The following is a 21,999-nucleotide window of genomic DNA, read 5'->3' as shown; positions in this document are numbered from 1 at the left end:
GGACATCTGAGAACCGGTAAAGCTTCTCTAGTGAGTGTCATGGTCGTGGCGCTCGATAAAGAAGAAAGCTTTGCCGTGTGCTAGCTTTTACACTTGGCACAGAAAACGGCGTGGGCCGGACACTGGCAAAGGCTCTTTCTTTGTCGAGTGGCGTCTTGCACACTAGGCACTGAAAACAACGTGGGGCTTTGCCAAGTGCCTGTGGGCCGGGCACTCGACAAAAGGCTCTTTCTTGCCGAGTGCCGTCTTGCACACTCCGCATAAAAACGATGTGGGGCCCACGAGAGCTCCCTTTGCCGAGTATCGGTAAGACGGACACTCGGCAAAGGCTTAATCATCTTTACGACGACTTTTCTTTGTGGAATGCTCGACATAAAATACTCGGCAAAGAGACCCTTGCCGATAACTAGTTCATCAAAACCTCTTTGTTGAGTGCTACACTCGATGACAAAGCATTTGCCGAGTATTATCGAGCCTGCGGCACTCCTCAAAAGGACTCTGTTGCGGTATTGCGCCCGAGTGCCCGTGCGTTTCGTAAGGCCACGGACTATAGAATTTCACAAGCAAATTAAGCAGTCAACGCATCGTCTTATTTCTTACATTAGCAACAACGACAAGAAAGTAAGCATCACTACTGAACCAGCTGACAACGAGACGGCACGGCATCATGCATAAACATGCATGGGAGGACGACGCAGAAACGAAGGCAACGATGAAGACATACAGCTGGTCGGTCTGGACCTTGCACACCCATATACGTATGGAATTATATAACGAACATTGCGTGCGTACGTTATACGCTGATGATGCGCGAGGCCTAGCTAGTAGCTGCAGGCGTAGTTGGCCTTCTTGAACATGGCGGCCTGCGCGACGGCGGCGGCCTTGGAAGTGAGCGCGACGGCGATGCAGTCCTGAACCTGCTGCGTGCTGTAGGCGTACTTCTCGGCGGCGATGGAGTTGAGGTAGGCCGCGGCGCCCTCGCGGAGGAGGTCGCCGTAGCAGTCGGTGCGGGTGTTGCACAGCGCGTCCTGCAGCGTCTGCAGCTTGCTCCCGAAGAAGGCGCTGCACACGTCGCCGAAGGAGCCGAGGATGCTGCCCAGCGACCCGATGCACGAGATGATGGCGTCCGGGTGGCTCTTCCAGTAGCTGCACGTACGTACGTTCGTACTCAACAAATGTCATATATATATAGATGTATCTTGATTTTTGAATGCATAGATCTAGCTATCTTTTGTTTTGCTTCTTACTCGCAGGTGCCGGTGCCAGAGTAGCCGGGTGTGTAGCCGCCACCGCCTCCGTACCCACCGCCGCCGCCGCCGCCGCCACCGCCATACCCACCACCACCTCCTCCTCCACCGCCGCCGTAGCCTCCGTACCCACCGCCACCTCCATAGCCACCGCCACCGACTGAGAACAACAGACGACACCAGGCACACATTGACACATGCAGGCGTTTGTTACTCTGTTACACTAAGAAAAGCCAAGCACATCGGATTACGAGACACAACACGTACACTTCTGTTCAGCAACGTGATCGCCCTGCAGGCCCCTACTGCCCGAGCATCGAGAGGCCACGCCCACCAAGATAAGGACGGCCACAAGGAGAACCTTGCCGGTCATCTTCTTAGCTCTCGTTCTCCTCTCCTCCTCTGTACTATGTTTCAGATAAAGAATACCAACTGGAAGAGGAAGAGAAGAGCACACTATATGCTCAAGCGAGTGTGCACTGGAACACTGAACCCGCTAGGTTTATATAGAGGTGCTGGCGCGCGCCATGCACCGGCACCTGCCATTGAGCGGTTCCATTCCACCGTTGATGACCGGTGGGACCTTGGCACGGCTTTGTATAGTAGACTAGTAGTTGGTACGGTTGGCATTGAATCCAGCCAGCTCAGTGCTACGGGTGTAGAATTCTCCGGCCTGAATCCGCGCGGGCGATTGGTTTGTTTCAAAAATTCAGTAACACCGCATTCGTCAAACTAGAAATACAAGAGGCATGGATGTTCTGTCAGGTAACATGCGTGGGAGATTTATTAAATTCGTGTGTAAAGAATTAAGGTATCGTTTGGTTCGCGAAACGTAACGTAAATTGTATTGGTAACAATTAACACTCGTATATCGGCGGTAACAAATTTGAATAAGACGGTATTCATTTGTAGTGTGGTATCGATTACGGTTAGATTTAAACAAACATGATTTAACGTTATCAATTACCCATTACGTTAGCAACATGTAAACCAAACGACTTCTAAGGGTAAAAATAACATCTTGATTCGAGTACAAGCTAGATGGTGTGTGCATGTTAACTTGGAAATTAGATGCGGGTGTGCCGTTCCATCGCAGCGCGGACTGCTTTCATCGCAAAAGACGGCGGGACGCCATCAGCACTAAAACGGGTGTCGCCCCGATCCAATTGATCGAGCTTATTCCTGCGCTTGCCACCTACTCGATCACTGTTTGTACCACTTCATTAGATATGCATATTGAGACATGTAGGCGATGGTTCCACGCTCGCTTGTCGCTATAGCTGGGTCGTCGTTGCCAATGCCAAGCCATGGTATATGTAATAGCAAACGACGGCGTACGTGTTGCTTTATTAGGAGCTCCATCTAGTTGTACATACGTATGTGCATTCGCGTGCAGGCTGTGTTGCCCGTCTAATATCTTCGATATGGACTCCCACAACAGCAAAACTGAATACTCCCGTCGGCCATAATAATTCCCGTCGGTTTTTAGGGTTGCCGACGGGAGTTAATTAACTACCGTCGGCCATAACGAAGCCGACGGGAGATAAACTAACTCCCGTCGGTTTTTAGGGTAGCCGACGGGAGTTAATTAACTACCGTCGGCCATAACGAAGCCGACGGGAGATAAAATAACTCCCGTCGGTTAGTCCGGAGGCCGACGGGGTTTAGGGCGGGCCCGGCTAAAACGCGCGCGCCGGCCACTCGCCCAGGCTCTATTCATCGCGCGGTCGCTCATCCGCGCCGCCGGCCACTCATCCATCGCCGGCCACTCATCCCGCGCCGCCGCCGATCGCCGTCCAGCGCCCGAGCGCCGCCCGAGCCTGCGCCGCCGCCGCCGTGCGCCCGAGCGCCGCCCGAGCGCCGCCCGAGCCTGCGCCGCCGCCGCCGCCGTGCGCCGCCCCGCCCGAGCGCCGCCGACCCCGCCGCGCCCGTCCCGTCCTCCGCCGCGGCTTGCCGACGCCGCTGCCCCCGCCCGTCCCCTCCCCCGACGCCGCTGCAACCTCCACTGAGACAGTAAGATTGAAATTATTTAAAATTATATCATTGCGATATATATTTATATTTATATCGAAAATATGTTTATTCCCGTCGGTTGGTTGATTGTATTGATTAAGCCGACGGGAGTTAACTACGTTGTGGTCGTTTAATTAGTATGATACACTGTTTATTTTCCTAGAGTTTTAGGGTTAAGTGCGCAGACCAGTAGTTAACCCTAGGCGTCACCCGTTCCGGAAGCATGCACATGCATCACATTTATTCATATGTTTGGGCCTAATGCACCTAGACAATCTATGAATGCATAGATTGTATAGTTTCATTCGGTCCAAACACAAGATTACTTGTGATGTGCGTGGTTCCGGGATTGTCCACGTATTTGGACAGCCGGAGAATGGGTGTGGCCGCATGTGATTCGTGCACGTGTCCGTTGGTCCGAACGAGATTTCAGCAGCATAACCCAGTTGTTCTCCGTCGCACCATGATAGGCGTGTGTTCGGAGAACAGCGGGGTTATGTTGCCGAAATTTCGTTCGGACCATCGGGCACGTCACGAGTCGCATGCGGCCGCCTCCATTCTCGGGTGGGTTTATGTCCTTTCCTATAGTAGGGTTATCACCTAAGCCACGTGCATCGCTCTTATATGCTGAATTTTTGGTTGGTGGTTTACACAACAGCAAAACTGAGCCATCCTAGTCCACAAACATGGAAGATGACCGTGAGTGGATGTATGCTGGTTGGAAGAAGGGCGGATGTCACACAAAGGAATGGTTTCAGAAGACAGAAAAGTTTTTAGAGAACGCTCGTGGAGAGTCAACCCACGCTGTGATTAGGTGCCCATGCACCAAATGTGGGAACATCCAGTCACATGACAAGAGAACTGTGGCACTACACCTTTGCAGTCATGGGTATGTTCAAGGTTATAAGGTTTGGGATAACCACGGCGAGTCACGGTGTATAGTATCAGCACAGATGGAGGTGGATGACGGTGAAAACGTTGATCGATTGGACCATATGTTAGAAGATATGCAGGCAGAGTTTGTCAACAATCCTGAAGATCCGCCTACAAAAGAGGTTGAAGAGTTGTTCAAACTCCTCCAAGACTTAGAAATGCCTCTGCATGGACACACAACGGTTACCATCCTCCAGTTCGTGACCCGTCTAATGAGCATAAAGTCAAAGTTTGGTTTCTCAGCCAAATGTTATAAGGCGATTTTGGACTTGTTTAGTGATGTCCTTCCTGCCGATCATAAGGTGCCTAAAGACATTTACCGGTCAAAGAAGCTGCTAAAGGCTTTGGGAATGCCATATGAGAAGATCGATATATGCCCGTCCAACTGCATGATATATTGGCGCGATCGTGCGAAACTAGAGAAATGCTTGAAATGTGGCCTGTCGAGGTACATAGAGGTGGTAAACGAAGAAGGGGAGAAGGTGACAACAAAGAGGGCACATAAGCAGCTTCGCTGGATGCGTCTCACTCCAAGACTGAAACGTCTGTTCTTGGCTAGTAGAATTGCGAGCCGCATGAGGTGGCGCAAGAATCGTAAGCCCCCGAAGGATGGGGTAATGCAGCATCCGTGTGATAGCGACGCATGGAAGGCCCTGGACAGCTTCGATATAGAATTTGCTAGTGAAGAGAGGAATGTTCGTATTGGGTTGGCGACAGATGGTTTCACGCCTTTCAGTATGACCGCAGCGTCTTACTCATGTTGGCCTGTCTTTGCCATACCGTACAACCTTCCACCTGAAGATTGCATGAAAGATGAGTTTATGTTCTTAACTCTCATCATACCTGGGAAGGATCATCCCGGCGTAAACCTCAATGTTATGCTTGAGCCATTGATTGAGGAGTTGAAAGAGCTTTGGGAAGGAGTGGAGGCGTATGACAGCTTCATGAAGCAAAAATTCAAACTTCGGGCAGCATATTTGTGGTCCATACATGATTATCTAGCGTATGGGATCTTTGCTGGGTGGAGAGTCAGTGGAAGGCTAGGTTGTCCTATTTGTGGAAAAGAAACAGATTGTTTCTGGCTCGATAAGGGTGGGAAGTTCTGTTACTTCGATTGTCATAGGTCTTTTCTTCCTTTGAACCACCCCTTCAGGCTCCAGGCACACGAGTTCAGGAAGGACACCATTGTCACGAAGGAACCCCCGAAGCGTCGCACCGGGTGGGAAATCGCTGAGGAGCTGAGTAATCTAGTGAGAAATGAGGATGGGGATGGGTTTGCAGGTTTCGGGAAGACCCATAACTGGACTCACAAATGTGGCCTTTGGGAGCTCCCTTACATGAGGGCATTGCAGCTCCCGCACAACATCGATGTAATGCACCAAGAGCGTAACATGTGTGAAGCACTATTTAACACCGTCATGGATTTCCCAGATAAAACAAAAGACAATTTCAAGGCCCGAGTGGACTTAGGTAACATATGTAACCGCCCAACTCTCATGCTCAGAGAAAATGGAGGCAAGCCTCGTGCTGAATTTGCCTTGAGACCCAATGAACGAAAAGAAGTGATGAAGTGGATGAAAGATTTAAAATTTCCCGATGGTTATGGTGCGGGGTTCAGAAGATCTGTGAACTTGAAAACAATGAAGATCAATGGGTTGAAGAGTCATGATTACCATATAATGATGGAAAGGCTGATCCCAGTAATGTTGCGTGGTTACATTAACGAGGAAGTGTGGAAAGCGATAGCTGAACTTAGCTATTTCTACAGGCAGCTTTGTGCTAAAGAAATTTTAAAGGAGATGATGCAGAAACTAGAGGAATCGGCACCGGTGCTTCTTTGCAAGCTGGAGAAAATATTCCCGCCTGCGTTCTTCAATCCTATGCAGCATCTTCTTATCCATCTCCCATATGAAGCAAAGGTAGGTGGGCTAGTGTGTTATAGGTGGATGTATCCCATAGAAAGAATGTTGAAAAAACTGAAATCAATGGTGGGTAACAAGGCAAAGGTTGAAGGTTGTATAGCAGAGGAGTTCAAATTTAAGGAGATAGCTTTCCTCACAAGTGGTTACTTGACTGAAGACCACAATGTATTTGCCCATACGAAGAGGTACCATGAAGATGAAACGGTGCATCCGTGCAGTCACATTAGCATATTTCAATGGAACGGCAAGGCTGTTGGTCCACCAGTGGCATATGAATTCAGTGAGAACGAACGGAAATCTGCTTTGCTCTACATGTGGTCAAATATAGAAGAGGCTGAGAAATTCTTCAGGTAATAGTTTACTAGGCTTAAAGGAATTGTATATTCAATGTTTAGGAAACACAATGTTTTCTTACTCTCGTTCTTTTTTAGCGAGTTCGATAAAGAAAACTGGAGGTCTTCTCGTAACCGTCAACCAACGGCGAAACAGCTAGACAACTTGCGTCTAAATGGATTGCACGGGGGACCTAATTTTATCTCCTGGATCCGAGACCATGTAAGCCTTGTATTCTTTGTCCTCATACATCGTGTATAGGTATGACAATTGTAACACTTTTTCATTTATTGACTGTCAGTTCGGGAATGTACCGGATGACTCACAAATGTGTCCTGTGGGATCTCCTTCACATGAGGGCATTGATTCTCCCGCACGTCGGCGTAGTGTCCATAAGGACCTGCGTCAGCTTTCTATTGGTAGTGTGATAGTGAAGAGTTATGGCCGTTACGACGTAAACGGGTTTCGCTTCCGTACAACCAAATTTGAAGCTTCCCGTCCTTTAGCAGCTACGAAAAATAACGGAGTCGTAATCCGGGCTGAAGATATGGAAAGGCACGAATCCGAGTATTACGGAATCATAAACAATATACTCGAGTGCCAATTTGTAGGGAACAAGGATCTGAGGGTGGTGTTTTTTGACTGTACATGGTTTGACCCGAAGCATTATAGAACCGAATTTGGAATGACGCAGGTTAAACGCAAGCAAATACTTCAAGGGACCGATAGATATGTCCTTGCTCATCAGGTGGAGCAGGTATATTACTCGTCATATCCATGCCCTAAGTTGAGCGCTTGGTGGGTCGTATACAAAACCTACCCCCGTGATCGGTTGTCCACTCCTGTTCCCGATGATTACAATCGTGAGGCTCAACAAGCTGACGGGGTATTCCAAGAAGATGAGTTGCCATCCTCATTTGATATAGACCCTGCTCCTACATTGGATTGTTTAGTTGGAGACCTCAATGATATATCATTGCCACAAAAAAGGAAACGAAACGATAAGTAACAAGTTAAGTTTATTTCCATATGAATGTTTATTTGTTTAATGTTGGTTTATTTTGCACCGTTTGTTTATTTATTTACAATACTCAGTACTAATAAAAACTTTCAATTGCTGCAGGATGCCTAAAAAGTTTAAGCAGGTGGTGAAGGGGTTCAGGGACTCCCTTTTCCGAGGGAGTTCCTTGAGCGCTAGTAAGAAGGAGCAGCTCTACAGAAGCCTACACCCAGAGTTACAGGGCCAGCCCTTGGGGTTTCAGAGAGGCGATGTAAGAATCATTGTATTGTTGCTTTTAATTTGTGTAAGACTTTAACGCGTGAATGTGACACTTGAGTTACTTATTTGCAGGATGAGGATGAGGATGAGGATCAGGATGAGGATGAGGATGAGGATGAGGATGAGGATGAGGATGAGGATGAGGATGAGGTTGAGGGTGGAGGTGAGGAGGCTGAGGCAGGAGGTGAGCAGGGAGAGGGTGGAGGTGGAGATGAGACTGAGGCTGAGGCAGGAGGTGCGGCTGAGGGTGGAGATGAGGCTGAGGCAGCTCCAGCAAGGCGTCCACGTAAGTTTAGAAGGCCTCATGCCGTACAACCTCCACCTGTTCCGAGCTCCGAGACGGGGAAGACGGTGATCTCCCCCGTCGGAGATAGGTAAGTGCTGTATCTTTTGATTTGAATCAGCTGTATTCATCAAATGTAAGCATGTTTGATGCTTGCCCGTCTTTTTGTAGGGAGTGGTTGGACTACTCTTTCACCGGCCAGGGTCGTCAAAAGCAGGTGAACTCTGTGTTGAGTTCGCTCCTGAAGTTTCACTACCCTGGACTGGTGAAGACGTCCGACGATGCAGACGCTGCGCCGGTCCTCGTCTCATGTTGGGACGATTACAAGCTGAAGGTCGATGTCACTTATGGCGATGCCCAGGGGCTTGTTCGCGCTGACTTCTGGGTACGTAATCTTGTGTGTGTTATATGGAAGCAATCATTAAAAAGTTAGATAACATTGCATTCTTTTTGTAGGCACGTTTTCGGTTGGCCGACGGGGATGACGCGAACCACGCCGAGAAGGTGTTTCAAGTAAATGCCTATCGGTTGGTGAAGGAGGCCCTGTACGAGGCAAGGATTCAGGCCACGTGCATGTATTATCAACAAATTTTAGGGCAAAAGATGAACAAGAAGACAGGGGCCTCGAGTATATACCTTCGCGAGGAAGAGTATCGTAAGGTTATATTTCAATCCTTTCCTTTGTGTTTGTTTCATTTGAATAGGTACTGATATATGTTTGTTTTTATGAAGGTGGTGGTTCCGTGGATGTCTAACCGGCCAGAGGCCTACGCAGCTTGGTGTGGGGTATGGGCTTCTGAAGCCTTCCAACAGAAGTCAAAAAGTCACAGGGACAATCGAGGCACCATGCCGAACCACACCTTCGGTGGCGACAACTTCACGCGAAAGGCGAAACGCCTGGTAAGAAAACTAACAAATATGTTGAGATGTCATATATTCTTTTATTGTACTAACTCTGTGTTGTAGGAAGCTCAATTAGGTCGCGAGCCGACTCCCATCGAGGTGTGGGAAGCTGGCCATAGGGGAAGCGACCCTTCCAACCCTTTGTGCAGCCAGACACAAAGGGAGCGTCTGGTGAGCTGTTGTCCTCAATATTCGGTTAATGCTCGCAACGTACTAACTAAGGTTATATAATCGATACAGGCGGCATATGCGGAAGAGATGAAGGACCGTCACGGAGAAGACTGCGATTGGAGGACCATGCCGATCGATGCTCAAGCCGTGCATAAATCCGGTGGAGGAAAGGCACATGGACGGTGAGATGTTACATTACATGCCATTTATATAGTGACATGAGCATATGCCTTAATTAATCTTTCTTTGACAACAATTGTAGATTCTCTCTCTTTGATGGAATGATCAACACGACGGATTTTAGAGCGTCTCGGCGGTCGGCATCCGGGTCCGGAAGCTCCGGTCGTAGCTCTCGTCGGCTCACTGAGCAAGAGCTTGAGATCGTGAGGCTGCGTGAGGAGAACCGTGAGCGCGATGAGCAGTTGAGGGCTCAAACTGAGCAGTTGAGGGCTCAAATTGAGTACTATGCCTCAGTCCACGCGCAGCAACAACAGATGATTCAAGTAAGCCCATTGCATTATTACTGTTTATTCATTGCTTTACACATCCAATGCGTACTACTAATATGCTTGGTCAATAGTTACTAGCTCAGCAGCAGGGCATTCCGTATGTGGCCCCTCCGCCTCCGCCGCAATGGACGTTCGTCCCTATGGGCCCTCCTCCACCTCCGGTAAGAAATTCTATGTCCATTCTCTAGTTACATAGTAAAAACGACGACTTGTGCCGCACTGCACTCACATGAATATGTATTATTCTTGTATTCAACAGGGACTTGTGCCGCAGCAGCCTCAGTTTAGCACACCGCCGGCACAGCTACCTGCCCCTGGCGCACAGGTTTGTATTCTAACTCTATAGCTATCGCCGACAGTTCAGCAGTTAATATGTACGATTTCTGACAAATTGCATTCTCGCTCCATAGGACAATCAGGAAGGAAGTGGAACGATGGATGGCTTCGTCAACTCCCTATTCGTGTACCCAACTCCGGACGGAGGCAGCGGCCAAAGCTCCAACAACCCTAGCCGCCGCGGTTCGTGAATGTGCTTCGATCTCTACCTTTTCAGTAATGAACACTTCGATCTCTACCTTTTCAGTAATGGACACTTCTTTTGTGGATGAACACTTCTTATGTGGATGAACACTTCTTATGTGTATGAATGTGGATGAATGTTCTTATATATATGTGTGTTGATGGATGTGATTGATGTGTGAATGTGCATGATGATATTGTGTATATTTTCTGTGCCATTGATCATAAATATGGGGTTTTTGGGGGGGGGGGGACAGTTTAACTCCCGTCGGCTTTGCAAAGCCGACGGGAGTTAAACTGGTACTGTCCAGGATAACTCCCGTCGGCTTAGCCAAGCCGACGGCAGTTGTCGCTCCTCCGTCCCGGCACCCAGGGCTGACGTGGCGGACACATAACTCCCGTCGGCTACCTAGGCCGACGGGAGTTAATTGCCCGCCACGTCAGCCCTGGCCCGGGGAGCGACAACCGCCGTCGGCTACCTAGGGCCGACGGGAGTTAATTAACTCCCGTCGGGGCCGACGGGAGTTAATGCAATCCCCGTCGGGTAGCTCCTGTCGGCCGGGTACCGACGGGATTTACACTAAAACCGACGGAAATAGATAAATCCCGTCGGTTTTAGAGTAAATCCCGTCGGTACCCGGCCGACGGGAATATCCTGGATTGTTGTTGTGTCCTCATGGTTAAGATAACCTAAACGTGACAGGCGCCACCATGTCCTCCTCGATGGCACGCACGGAGAAATGTCATGTACTCGCGTCGACGAGCGTCGGTCGGCTCGCGGCTGCGACCGGGGGCGGGGGCAGCAGGTTGGGAAGGAAGAACAGGGCGAAGGCCGGGAAGACGAATGAGACGTTCGACGATGACGAAAACGATGGTGTGCACATGATGTGAAACGTCTTCGTGGATGTGCAATAGCCACTACGCGAATCGGTGTCGGGCCGGTGTCGGACGAATACGGGGGAGTAGGCACCTGCTCTTACACCCTTTGTCGAGAATGGGTGGCACGGAGGTGGAGGCATGAGGGGAGAGAGAAAAGAAGTAAAATGGCAAACGAGGTGGTGGCAACTGAGGCGAGGACCATCATTATCGTGCGGAGGTATAGATGGTCAAATGGGCTATTTCTGGCGAGCCGGCCCGAGGCACGACTCATTTAATAGTGTGTGACCCAACCCGGCATGAGCGTCGTGCAGTGCTTAGGCCATAGCCTCGGCCCGTAGTGCTGGCCCGACCCGATACGATTATTTTTTATTTAAAAAAAATCATATATACATATGTATAATCTATCTTAAGCATAATGTTCTACTGATTAGATAGCTTCGCCCAGTGTCTTCCATACTTCTTTCATCAGAGTGTGGGTTCAAACCCCGCCTCCTTCACCGCTTTTTAGCATACCCCACCTGCTACACAGTTTTTTTAATATTTTACGCTGAGTTGTTTTGAAAGAAATGTAAGGACTTTTTTTTGTAAATAGATGACACGAGAGATAGGACAACCGTTGAAACTGGTGGTTTAAGCATAGTAGATACAAACTGATATCCAAAAATTACAAGTGAAAATAACGGAATCATCACAATCGGGTGACCATTACCATCGGGGCGCCCATTTCTATCAGGACAAATCGATCCATTGATGCAAGCCTGCAGGAAACCAGTTATTAGTTTGCCGAGGTCGTCGTCGTCGTACGGAGTTTTGATAGCACGACAGGAATATATCCCCATCATCACAGTCGCGAGCTAGCGACGGCTAACAGCGAGCCAATCAGGGCGGCGACGCATAAATACCAGCGTTTAATGGCATCAAATGCTACTACACTGAATTGCAGAAAAAAACGTGGCTGTCTGTCTAGCGCATCGACGCTGACTTGCAGTCTACCTAGGTCAAACGGAGAGTGTCTTAATCTATGGATATGAGCTTTCGTACAGTAAAGAAAGCATCCGATCGAGATCTGACCATGCATATATATCACAGTGTTGGGATAATGGCAACAAGTTAAAATAAACCTATGTCAAGCCAGTGTGAGATGCGCGTGTATATATGAGAATAGTAGCTCGACCATCTGACGGACGGGAAGAAGGTGGGCGGAAACAATCATATGAATATGCCGGTTAGTTCGTACTTGCGCGCGCAGCCAGCGCATGATAGCTAGAGATACTCCAAGGCTCTGATCATGATTAGGTGTCGTTAATGCTGCCAGCTTTTGTTCAGGATCATGTCTATCTATTTGTTGGGGGCTCGAGGGAGTCCAATTGGACGGAGATTTCACTCAACATTCCGATGGAAGCAAGGTTTAAAAAAACCGATCCGTTTTAGATGTTATCGGGCGGTTTACCCAAACCGCCGGCCACCGGATTCGGTTTCTCAACGTGTAATTTTTAAAATTTCGTCCAAAATTCAAAAAAAATTATAAAATATAGGATTTGGAAAAAATGATAAAAACTACATTGTCTCTTAAGTAATATGATATATCACATGTTCAAATTTAACCCCATTTAGCACGTTAGAATTATAGAAAACTATCGGACCCGTATATAAAACTGTTAGGCTAATGATATAAAAAAATGAAAACCTTCTCCCGGCCCCCTCTCTCACTTTCCCCACATCCCTGTTGCGCTTCTGCAGTCGCCGCTTTATAGTAATGAAAACGATCGGAAACAGACGGTAAACACTAAAACTGTTACTTTTTTCATATTTTTTTTATCGAAAACAAAATTGAAAACGGTAACTTCGGAAACGATATCGGTATTTCGAAAATATCGAAAACAAAAGTTCGATAGAAAAAATACGCAGGTAACGATCGAAATCTAAATTTCGATCAGTAAACATCTGCCAGTACCCGCAGGCAAGAGATAAAATTCGTACCCGACCCGATTTTATCACGGGTCGGATACGGACAAGACTCTCAGGTCGGGTACAGACAAGACTCATGGGTCAAATACCGTACCCGAATCCGAACCCAATGGGTCGGATATTCGACAGATATCCGTACCTGCGAGTAAAATTGACATCCCTACTTAGCAGTAGCGAGGAGCAAGTGGCCGAGCGCCCATGGAGCCAACGTAGCAGCGAGTGTAGATGAGTAATCCCCACATCGCCCTACCACAAAGGGCACGTTTGCGACCTTGGCCTGACGGCCTGGCTGTGCTCGCGGGATGCAACACATGTGTTTGTGTGGCCTGACTTGCTTTAGAGCTCGGTTCTGCGCGTGCAAAAGTGGCTATTCAGCCTGGCTCCCAGGAAACGAAGGCAGGCTCCGTTTTTTTAGAGCTCGGCTGCTCGTGGCGCAAACCAACTGCTCGTGGTTGCTCCCAAGAAACAAAAGTGGCTCTTAACCTGGCTGCCTACGTGTGGCAAACATCGGCTCACTTGAGCCAGGCTTATTTGGTACAAGTGCACAAACAAAATATGTTGTAGCAGTTAAGACCGGCTAACTTCAGCCTAGACCACACGAGCAGGCTGAGCCGGCCAGATACGCCTCGCAAACACGCCCAAAATGGCTCAAAAACTTCTCTATATAACGACACCCAGCCAAGGTGGTGAATGACAACTGCTATGTGCCTGAGTCGGACTATGAGAACATGACCTAGAGAGAAGCGTGGGCCTTGGTTGCCTACATTTTTATTTTCGGAATACTTTATTTTTAATTTTTAGAAAATTCCAAAAACTAAATTTGATAAATTCCGATTAAATTCGGTAACGAAGAAAACGATCAATAAAAGGTTGTTCCGATTCCGATACCGATTCTAATATAAAATTCCGATAACTAAAACCATTTTCGAAAAAAAACTGTTACCATTAAATTCGGTCGAAAAAATCAAAAAATCTAAATCATACTTAAAGTATATTACATGACAAACGATACCACAATAAAAATTGATAATAATTATAAAACTGACTTATTTTTTTGCTACATTCACATGGATATTGTGTGCTAAGCAAAGCTATCTATTCATGTTACTTCGTTACATATAGAGACAATAAAGGCAGGGTTCTAATAGGTGTACCTTAATGTATACATATACATTCAATACAACAAGCAATGAATTTCATAAAAATTGAGCACGACCATGAAAAGGATCCGCGCATTGTAATGTTGCTCTGCATTTTGTGGTCTTCAAGGCCATTATTTTGTTGTCTTCAAAATTTTGACATCTAGGCTGCTCACGATGCTACTGAACTTATCTACCGACGCAAACAGTTGTATGTTTACATAAATTTGTCACTAATATGTTTATGTATCCACATATATTGCTACTTCTATATTTATATGGCTAAAGCAACACTCTTTTAATTGTATAAACTCATCCGTTAACGACTCACGCGAGGCGCGAGCAAATTACTAGTTGGAATAAATTTAAGGTAGGTTGAGGAACTAAGGATATCACACAAGATGTTTCATCTTGAGACGGTGCAAATGAAGATAACGTTGTGTTAAAGTCACAATGTGTGCATGGTCACGTCACGTAAGCATATGATCGAGCAGTGGCGGACCTAGAAATTGACCAAGACCCGGGCCGAAGCGACCATAAACTCTAATAGTAGCATATAAAAAAAAATTGTACGGCGAAACAATTTTATCATAGATGTTAAAGATGATATACAAGTTATGATGTAGCTCTTTCCAAATGTATCATGTCAACATCAACATCAATGTTTCTTGCTCTAGAACCTTGGAGGAAATCATATTAAGAACGCGACTTGAAGGAAATCATATGATGGTTAAGCCATTCGTCTCCTGTCTTATTCCGCAACTCAGTTTTAATGATATTCATAGATGAGAAAGCTCTCTCCACAGAGGCTCAATCTCAAACTTAATTTCTAGCCATGTGATCTTGTTTATTTGGTCGCAACTTTTTGATCTTTTATTTGGTGATTATGGTATTAGATGGTTGTATGGAATATCTTGTTTCGTACTCTCTCCGATATTTTTTATTTGACGTTTGCTAGTGTAAAATTGAACTACCATGCGTCAAATAAAAGAAAATGGAGGTAGTAGTTTCTAAGCCCTGTGGCTTCTAATTTTTTTGTCTCTTCGGTTTAGAATCATTTGCTAGCTTGGAAATTTTTTTGCTTATCCTAGCTCGATGGTTTGGTCTCTAGTCTCTCCCTCCATCCATCTCTCTAGACTAGTAGGAGCCTAGCATGTGCTGCCTGAGGCCTTACTACTAGCCTAATATGTAAATCTGCAGGACACATGTTGTCGGCGTTTCGAGACCGGGGGGTCCCTGGGCCGACGAGTGAAGTGTCGCCGCGTGCCCCAGCCCAGATGGGTCGGCGCGAGGCCGAGCGCGAAGGGGGGAAGAGAGGTGGCCGGAGATGGGCGTGAGAGAGGTGGAAATCCCGCGGCCTTCGTGTTCGTCCCGCGCCCAGGTCGGGTGCGCTTGCAGTAGGGGGTTACAAGCGTCCACGCGGGAGAGGGAGCGAGCGGCCTCACGCGAGCGCCTGTCCCGTCCTCGTCACCGCGCGGCCAGCCCTCTGTAAGAGGGCCCTGGTCCTTCCTTTTATAGGCGTAAGGAGAGGATCCAGGTGTACAATGGGGGGTGTAGCAAAGTGCTACGTGTCTAGCGGAGGAGAGCTAGCGCCCTAAGTACATGCCGTCGTGGCAGCCGGAGAGGTTTTGGCACCCGGTTCGTGTGGTGTCGTGGTCGTCGGAGGAGCGCTGGAGCCTGGCGGAAGGACAGCTGTCGGGGCTGTCGAGTCCTTGCTGACGTCCTCTTGCTTCCGTAAGGGGGCTGAGAGCCGCCGTCGTCACAGAGCGTGCGGGGCGCCATCATTGCCTATCTGGCGGAGCGAGCCAGATGGGACGCCGGTCTTGTTCCCCGTAGCCTGAGTCAGCTTGGGGTAGGGTAATGATGGCACTTCCTGTCGACGTGGTCGGTCCGCGCCCTAGGTTGGGCGATGTGGAGGCTCCTCCGAGGTCGAGGTCGAGTTTGTCTTCCGTGGCCGTGGTCGAGTCTGAGCCCCTGGGTCGGGCGAGGCGGAGATCGTCGGCTGAGGCCAGGGCTGAGTCCGAGCCCTGGGGTCGGGCGAAGCGGAGTTCGTCGTCTTCTGGGGCTGAGCTCAAGTCCGAGCCCTGGGTCGGGCGGTGCAGAGTTCGCCGCCTTCCGGGGCTTAGCCCGAGTCCGAGCCCTGGGTTGGGCGGAGCGGAGTTCGCCATCTTCCGGCGCTTAGCCCAAGTCCGAGCCCTGGGTCGGGCGGAGCGGAGTTCGCCGTCTTCAGGGACTTAGCCCGAGTCCGAGCCCTGGGTCGGGCGGAGCGGAGCTTCCTATGGTGCCTGAGGTCGGGCCTGACTGCCTGTCAGCCTCACTCTGTCAAGTGGCACTGCAGTCGGTGCGGCGCAGGCGGCGCTGTCCTTCTGTCAGGTCGGTCAGTGGAGCGGCGAAGTGACTGCGGTCACTTCGGCTCTGTCGACTGAAGGGCGCGCGTCAGGATAAAGGTGTCAGGCCACCTTTGCATTAAATGCTCCTGCGATTTGGTCGGTCGGCGCGGCGATTTGGTCAGGGTTGCTTCTTGGCGAAGACAGGGCCTCGGGCAAGCCGGAAGTATGTTTGTCGCTATTGGGGGGCCTCGGGCGAGACGGAGATCCTTCGGGGTCGGTTGCCCTTGCCCGAGGCTAGGCTCGGGCGAGGCGTGATCGAGTCCCTCGAATGGACCGATCCCTGACTTAATCGCACCCATCAGGCCTTTGCAGCTTTGTGCTGATGGGGGTTACCAGCTGAGAATTAGGAGCCTTGAGGGTACCCCTAATTATGGTCCCCGACAGTAGCCCCCGAGCCTCGAAGGGAGTGTTAACACTCGCTTGGAGGCTTTTGTCGCACTTTTTTGCAAGGGGACCAGCCTTTCTCGGTTGCGTTTTGTTCCGGTGGGTGCGCGCGAGCGCACCCGCCGGGTGTAGCCCCCGAGGCCTCGGAGGAGTGGTTTGACTCCTCCGAGGTCTTAATGCCTCGCGCAATGCTTTGGCTAGTCTTGTCGTTCCCTCATGCGAGCTGGCCGTAGCCCGAGTGCACGGTCGGGTCCCAAATTCTCGGGCTGGTATGTTGACGCTGCAACAGTTTGGCCGGAGCCGGGTTTGTGAGAGCAGCCCCCGAGCCTCTGCACAGGGTGAGAGGACGATCAGGGACAGACTCGACTTTTTTACATACGCCCCTGCGTCGCCTTTCCGCAAGGAGGAGGGGGAAAGCGCCATGTTGCCCTCGGCGGGCGCCGAACATGGTGTCTCCGGTGAGCTGCTGGCGGGTAATCCGAGCGGACGTCCGTGCCCCATTTGCTAGGGGTCGGCTAGAGGCCCAGAGGCGCGCCCAAAAGTACCTGCGGGTGATCTGCCGGACCCGGTCCCCTGTCGATGAGGTCCGAGGGCTCGATGCCTCCCTCTGATGGGATTCCGTTACAAGATCGTTCTCGTTGGTCTCGGAAATGTCCTAGGGTACCTCGGGAGCGCAGCCCGAGCCTTGGTTATGTATCGAACGTACCCATGGTCATCCCTCGCTCTGCGTCTAAGGCGGCTATGAACCCTTCGAGGGCCAGCCTTCAAACCCCTGATCAGTAGTGGGCGCGGAGCCCGAGTAGCCTGAGGCGGTCGTTGAACCCTTCCGAGGGGCCGGCCTTCGAACCTCTGACTAGTAGTGGGTGTGGAGCCCACGCGCTCTGAGGCAGCTGTTGAACCCCTCCGAGGGGCCAGCCTTCGAACCTCTCATTAGTAGGGAGGCTCGGAGCCTGGTTCCTTCACGGAGAAGGATCCTTTTCGGGGTATCCCCCTTTCCCGGTCCCTGTCGTAAGAGAGAGAAAGAGGAAAAGGATACGAAATTGAACGACGTGGCGTACCTTTTTTTGACGCGGTCATTATGGCGAAGGCGAAGCGTCGCTCGCTTCCCCTGCCAGAGGCGCCGCCTTTCCCGCCGCGGAGTTAATGCGACGGGGCGTGCGGTTCGCGGGGCGGCCGTTGCGCGTGCGCGAGCCGTTCGAGGAACGGAACACGGGTGCGTCGTCTTCACGCCGTGAGAGAGGGCTCTCTCACTGGCCCAGGATGGGATGTAAGCTTGACTGACGACGTGACCGCTGCTCCTGCCCGCCTGCCACCGCCATTACTGCCGGCCCATTTTTGGCCGCATTGACCGTCGCGCCAGGCTGGCGCTGCTGGGTCGTGCGTAGGGTTGCCTCGAGTCGCAGTACTGGTTCCGCAGTCGAGGAGGCGTGGCAGTGGCGTGGGTGGCGGTGTAGTTGCTCGCACGCAGCATCCGGTGCGCCGGTTGCATGACGCGTGGGCCTAGGCCTCCATGCTGGGCGCGTTGGAAGTCGGAGAGGTGCGCCCACTTGGCGCGGTTGCATGCCGCCTGCATGGCTGCTCGCCCTTTCGCCCGCTGGTCTGGGCGAAAGTGGAGAATTGCTTGTAACCGCTGGGCGGTTGCATGCACCGCGCGCGGCGGTTCGGCTTCTTCTGCTCTAGGCCGGCTTGCATGACGTGTGGGACCTAGCCCCCGCGCCGTAGGGGGAGGACCTTGGAGCGTGTTGGAGAAGACTCAGCCCACGACGGCTGGGGACGCAAGTAGGGAGAGTCGCCTTTAAAAGGAGGGTGACCCCCTTGAAAGGCGACCATGTCTTCGCGCTCCCTTATGCATCGTGTCTTTCCACCTTCCGAGCCCCCGGATGGGGGATGCCCGCAGTCCTTCCGCCTTGTCGTTGGGGGGACGCAACTCCGTGGGAGTTGGTACCTTTCAGCCATCGTTCAGCTTCAAGGATTTTCATCACGCAGCCCGGCTGCACCCCTCCACCGGCGGTCACCCAAGACGGTGACCTCCAGCCCCCGGATGGGGAGAGGCAAGCTGGGTTGTGATCTTGGTCCCGCCCTCAGCTTCAAGGATGTTCATCATCCTTGCTGGGGCGGAGAGCGAGGCGAGTCGGGGCTCTACCTCCCGCGCGGGTCGGTTGGCCACCTCCTCTTCCAGCTTCTGGTGGTGGAAACCATCCTCCAGCTCTGCGGAGGAGGCGTCCTCCAGCCATGCCGGGGAAGGCGAACTGTTGCTGCCCAGCTAGGATGCAACATTCCGCCCTCTTCCTCGCTTTCGTGGCGAGGGCGGGAGCGAGGACCTGCCGGTGCGCTTTGGAGCGGCCCGCTCTTTGGCTTTGATGGCTGGTTCGCGTCCCTTGAGCGGGAATGCGAACGAGGGCCTTCCGGTGGCCGTGTCCGTCCTGGGACCATGGCTGCTGCTGCAGAGGTCGCTGGCGAGCCGCCCGGAATTCGTCGCCCCGCAGGCTCCCCGGTGTGGGGGTTGTTCATACCCGTGGGGACGGAACCAGAGTTCCGTTTGTAATGGCACCTTGAATGCCAGTGTTTTTGTTCATTGTGGCTGTCGAGGCCTGAACATGTATGTATTTTTTGGCACGGGGCCGTGTTTTTTCCTCATTCTCGAGCACTAAGACTCGCCTGTTGGTTGTCTGAACCGCTTCACCAAGCGTGAGTCGCCCCGTGTAAAGGTGACGAGTGAGGTATCCGTATCCCGGAGGCGTAGGAGTCCCTCGGCTCGGTCAGCCTTGTTGTCCGAGGCTTCTCTTGCTTAGTTAAAGGAACCCCTCGGCCGCTCTTCGATGAGCCGAGACCAGGGGTAGCAGCGTCAGCACGGGCAGAGGCAGAGTTGGCTCGAAAAGAAGACTTGGTCGGCCGGAGCCTGGCCGGGTCGTCCGTTAGCGGGACCGACGCCGGAGTTGATCTTCCGAGGCCTCGGGCCGGGCTGATGTCTTCGGGGGACAGCTGGCCGAGGCCTCGGGGTGACCAGCCGAGCCACCTGCTCGGGCCGGATTCTCGGAGACGACCCGGGTGGCGATGGCCTGGGTGTGATGACGAAGTCGTCCTTCAGAGTGGAGACCCTCGGACCGCGTCGCCGTCTGAGGCCAGGTCGGACCTCGCCGAAGGTGTAGTTGACGCCGAGGGTGCTGCTGCTCCCTTTAACCGTCAAGATCTGAGCCTACGGGATCGGATCATCTTGTAGCGTGTGTTTTCTGCGGCCGCCGAGGCCCAAACACACCCTCACCGTGTTATAAAGCTGCGTTTCTTTTCCTCTTGTTTCGAGTATCTGGACTTTTTCGTCGGTAACAGAATTGTCTGTGCGAGCGAGAGTTGCTTCTCACGGAAGGTGATGAGTGAGGTATCCGTATCCCGGAGGCGTAGGAGTCCCTCGGCTCGGTCGGCCTTGCCGCTTACGCGCACTCTTACCCGTCCATAGGGTTCTGTCACCGACGTAGTCGAGAAGGCTCGAAGAATTGCTTCGGCAGAGGAGATTTCGAACGTGAAGACTTGTTCGGTCCGCGGAATCACTTATCCGAACGTGAGTTACTTATCGCAGAAGGTGATGAGTGAGGTATCCGTATCCCGGAGGCGTAGGAGTCCCTCGGCTCGGTCAGCCTTGGCTGCTTACGTGTACTCTGTCGTTTTCAGGATCCTCTTTCGAAGTAGTCAAAAAGCACGAAATACATTCTGGCAGAAAGGATCTTTTTTCGAGGAAAAAATTCGACGCAGAGGGGGTTCCCCCCTTTTAGCCCCCGAGGGAGGGTCGGGCTTTGCCAAGGCAAGCCGACCCTTCCTTGATGACTAAACTTTGCGTGGGAGCGAGGTATATGAACAACTTGAAAACATCTTAAGGATAGAAGTGACATAGCTGTTGGATGTTCCAAGCGTTGCTGTAGACCTCGCCTTGACTGTTGGCCAGCTTGTACGTTCCGGGCTTCAGAACTTTGGCGATGACGAACTGCCCTTCCCAGGGAGGCGTGAGCTTGTGCCGCCCTCGGGCGTCTTGCCGCAGCCGGAGCACCAGGTTGCCCGTCTGGAGGTCTCGGGACCGGACCCCTCGGGCGTGGTAGCGTCGCAGGGACTGCTGGTACCGCGCCGAGTGTAGTAAGGCCTTATCCCGAGCCTCTTCCAGCTGGTCCAGCGAGTCTTCTCGATTAGCTTGGTTGCTTTGGTCAGCATAGGCCCTCGTCCTCGGGGAACCGTATTCTAAGTCTGTGGGCAAGATGGCCTCGGCCCCATATACTAGAAAGAACGGCGTGAAGCCCGTGGCTCGGCTCGGCGTTGTCCTCAGGCTCTAGACCACCGAGGGGAGTTCCTTCATCCATCGCTTGCCGAACTTGTTGAGGTCGTTGTAGATCCGAGGCTTGAGTCCTTGTAGAATCATGCCATTGGCACGCTCTACTTGCCCATTCGTCATGGGGTGAGCCACGGCGGCCCAGTCCACCCGGATGTGGTGATCCTCGCAGAAGTCCAGGAACTTTCTGCCGGTGAACTGGGTGCCGTTGTCGGTGATGATGGAGTTCGGGACCCCGAAACGGTGGATGATGTTGGTGAAGAACGCCACCGCCTGCTCGGACCTGATGCTGTTTAGGGGTCGGACCTCGATCCACTTGGAGAATTTGTCGATGGCGACCAACAGGTGCGTGTAGCCCCCGGGTGCCTTCTGCAAGGGGCCGACGAGGTCTAGACCCCACACGGCAAAAGGCCAAGTGATGGGTATCGTCTGCAGAGCCTGGGTAGGCAGGTGGGTCTGCCTTGCGTAGAACTGACACCCTTCGCAGGTGCGGACAATTCTAGTGGCGTCGGCCACCGCCGTCGGCCAGTAGAAACCTTGCCGGAAAGCGTTTCCGACAAGGGCTCGAGGCGCTGCGTGATGGCCGCAAGCCCCTGAGTGTATCTCTTGTAGGAGTTCCTGACCTTCGGCGATGGAAATGCATCGCTGGAGGATGCCCGAGGGGCTGCGGTGGTAGAGCTCCTTCCCATCTCCCAGCAAGACGAACGACTTGGCGCGTCGCGCCAACCGCCGAGCCTCGGCTCGATCGAGGGGTAGCTCTCCTCGGTGGAGATATTGCAGGTATGGGGTCTGCCAGTTTCGATTAGGCATGACCC

General features: G+C 51.7%; 1 protein-coding gene across 1 annotated transcript; it reads right to left on the bottom strand.

The window, feature by feature from the left end:
* Nucleotides 1-593: 593 nt before the first annotated feature.
* On the bottom strand, nucleotides 594-1,722 carry LOC100281625 (meiosis 5). The gene is made up of 3 exons (NM_001197019.2): nucleotides 1,515-1,722; nucleotides 1,248-1,407; nucleotides 594-1,146 (listed from the first exon to the last, which is right to left on the bottom strand). The coding sequence occupies exons 1-3, from the start codon at nucleotides 1,618-1,620 to the stop codon at nucleotides 822-824; spliced, it is 591 nt and encodes a 196-aa protein (NP_001183948.1). The 5' UTR covers nucleotides 1,621-1,722; the 3' UTR covers nucleotides 594-821.
* Nucleotides 1,723-21,999: the final 20,277 nt, after the last annotated feature.

This window comes from Zea mays, chromosome 9 (assembly GCF_902167145.1).
Source record: "Zea mays cultivar B73 chromosome 9, Zm-B73-REFERENCE-NAM-5.0, whole genome shotgun sequence".
Taxonomy (NCBI): Eukaryota; Viridiplantae; Streptophyta; class Magnoliopsida; order Poales; family Poaceae; genus Zea; species Zea mays.
The sequence above is the reverse complement of the archived record's forward strand: the minus strand, read 5'-3'. Positions and strand labels throughout refer to the sequence as shown.

What these genes read in the sequence shown, in the direction of transcription:
- LOC100281625 (NM_001197019.2), bottom strand. Translation starts at nt 1,620, where the DNA reads ATGACCGGCAAGGTTCTCCTTGTGGCCGTCCTTATCTTGGTGGGCGTG. An exon ending in TCACGTTGCTGAACAGAAGT is followed by an intron (nt 1,408 to 1,514) that starts GTACGTGTTGTG and finishes TGTTGTTCTCAG; the next exon opens with TCGGTGGCGGTGGCTATGGA. An exon ending in TCTGGCACCGGCACCTGCGA is followed by an intron (nt 1,147 to 1,247) that starts GTAAGAAGCAAA and finishes ACGTACGTGCAG; the next exon opens with CTACTGGAAGAGCCACCCGG.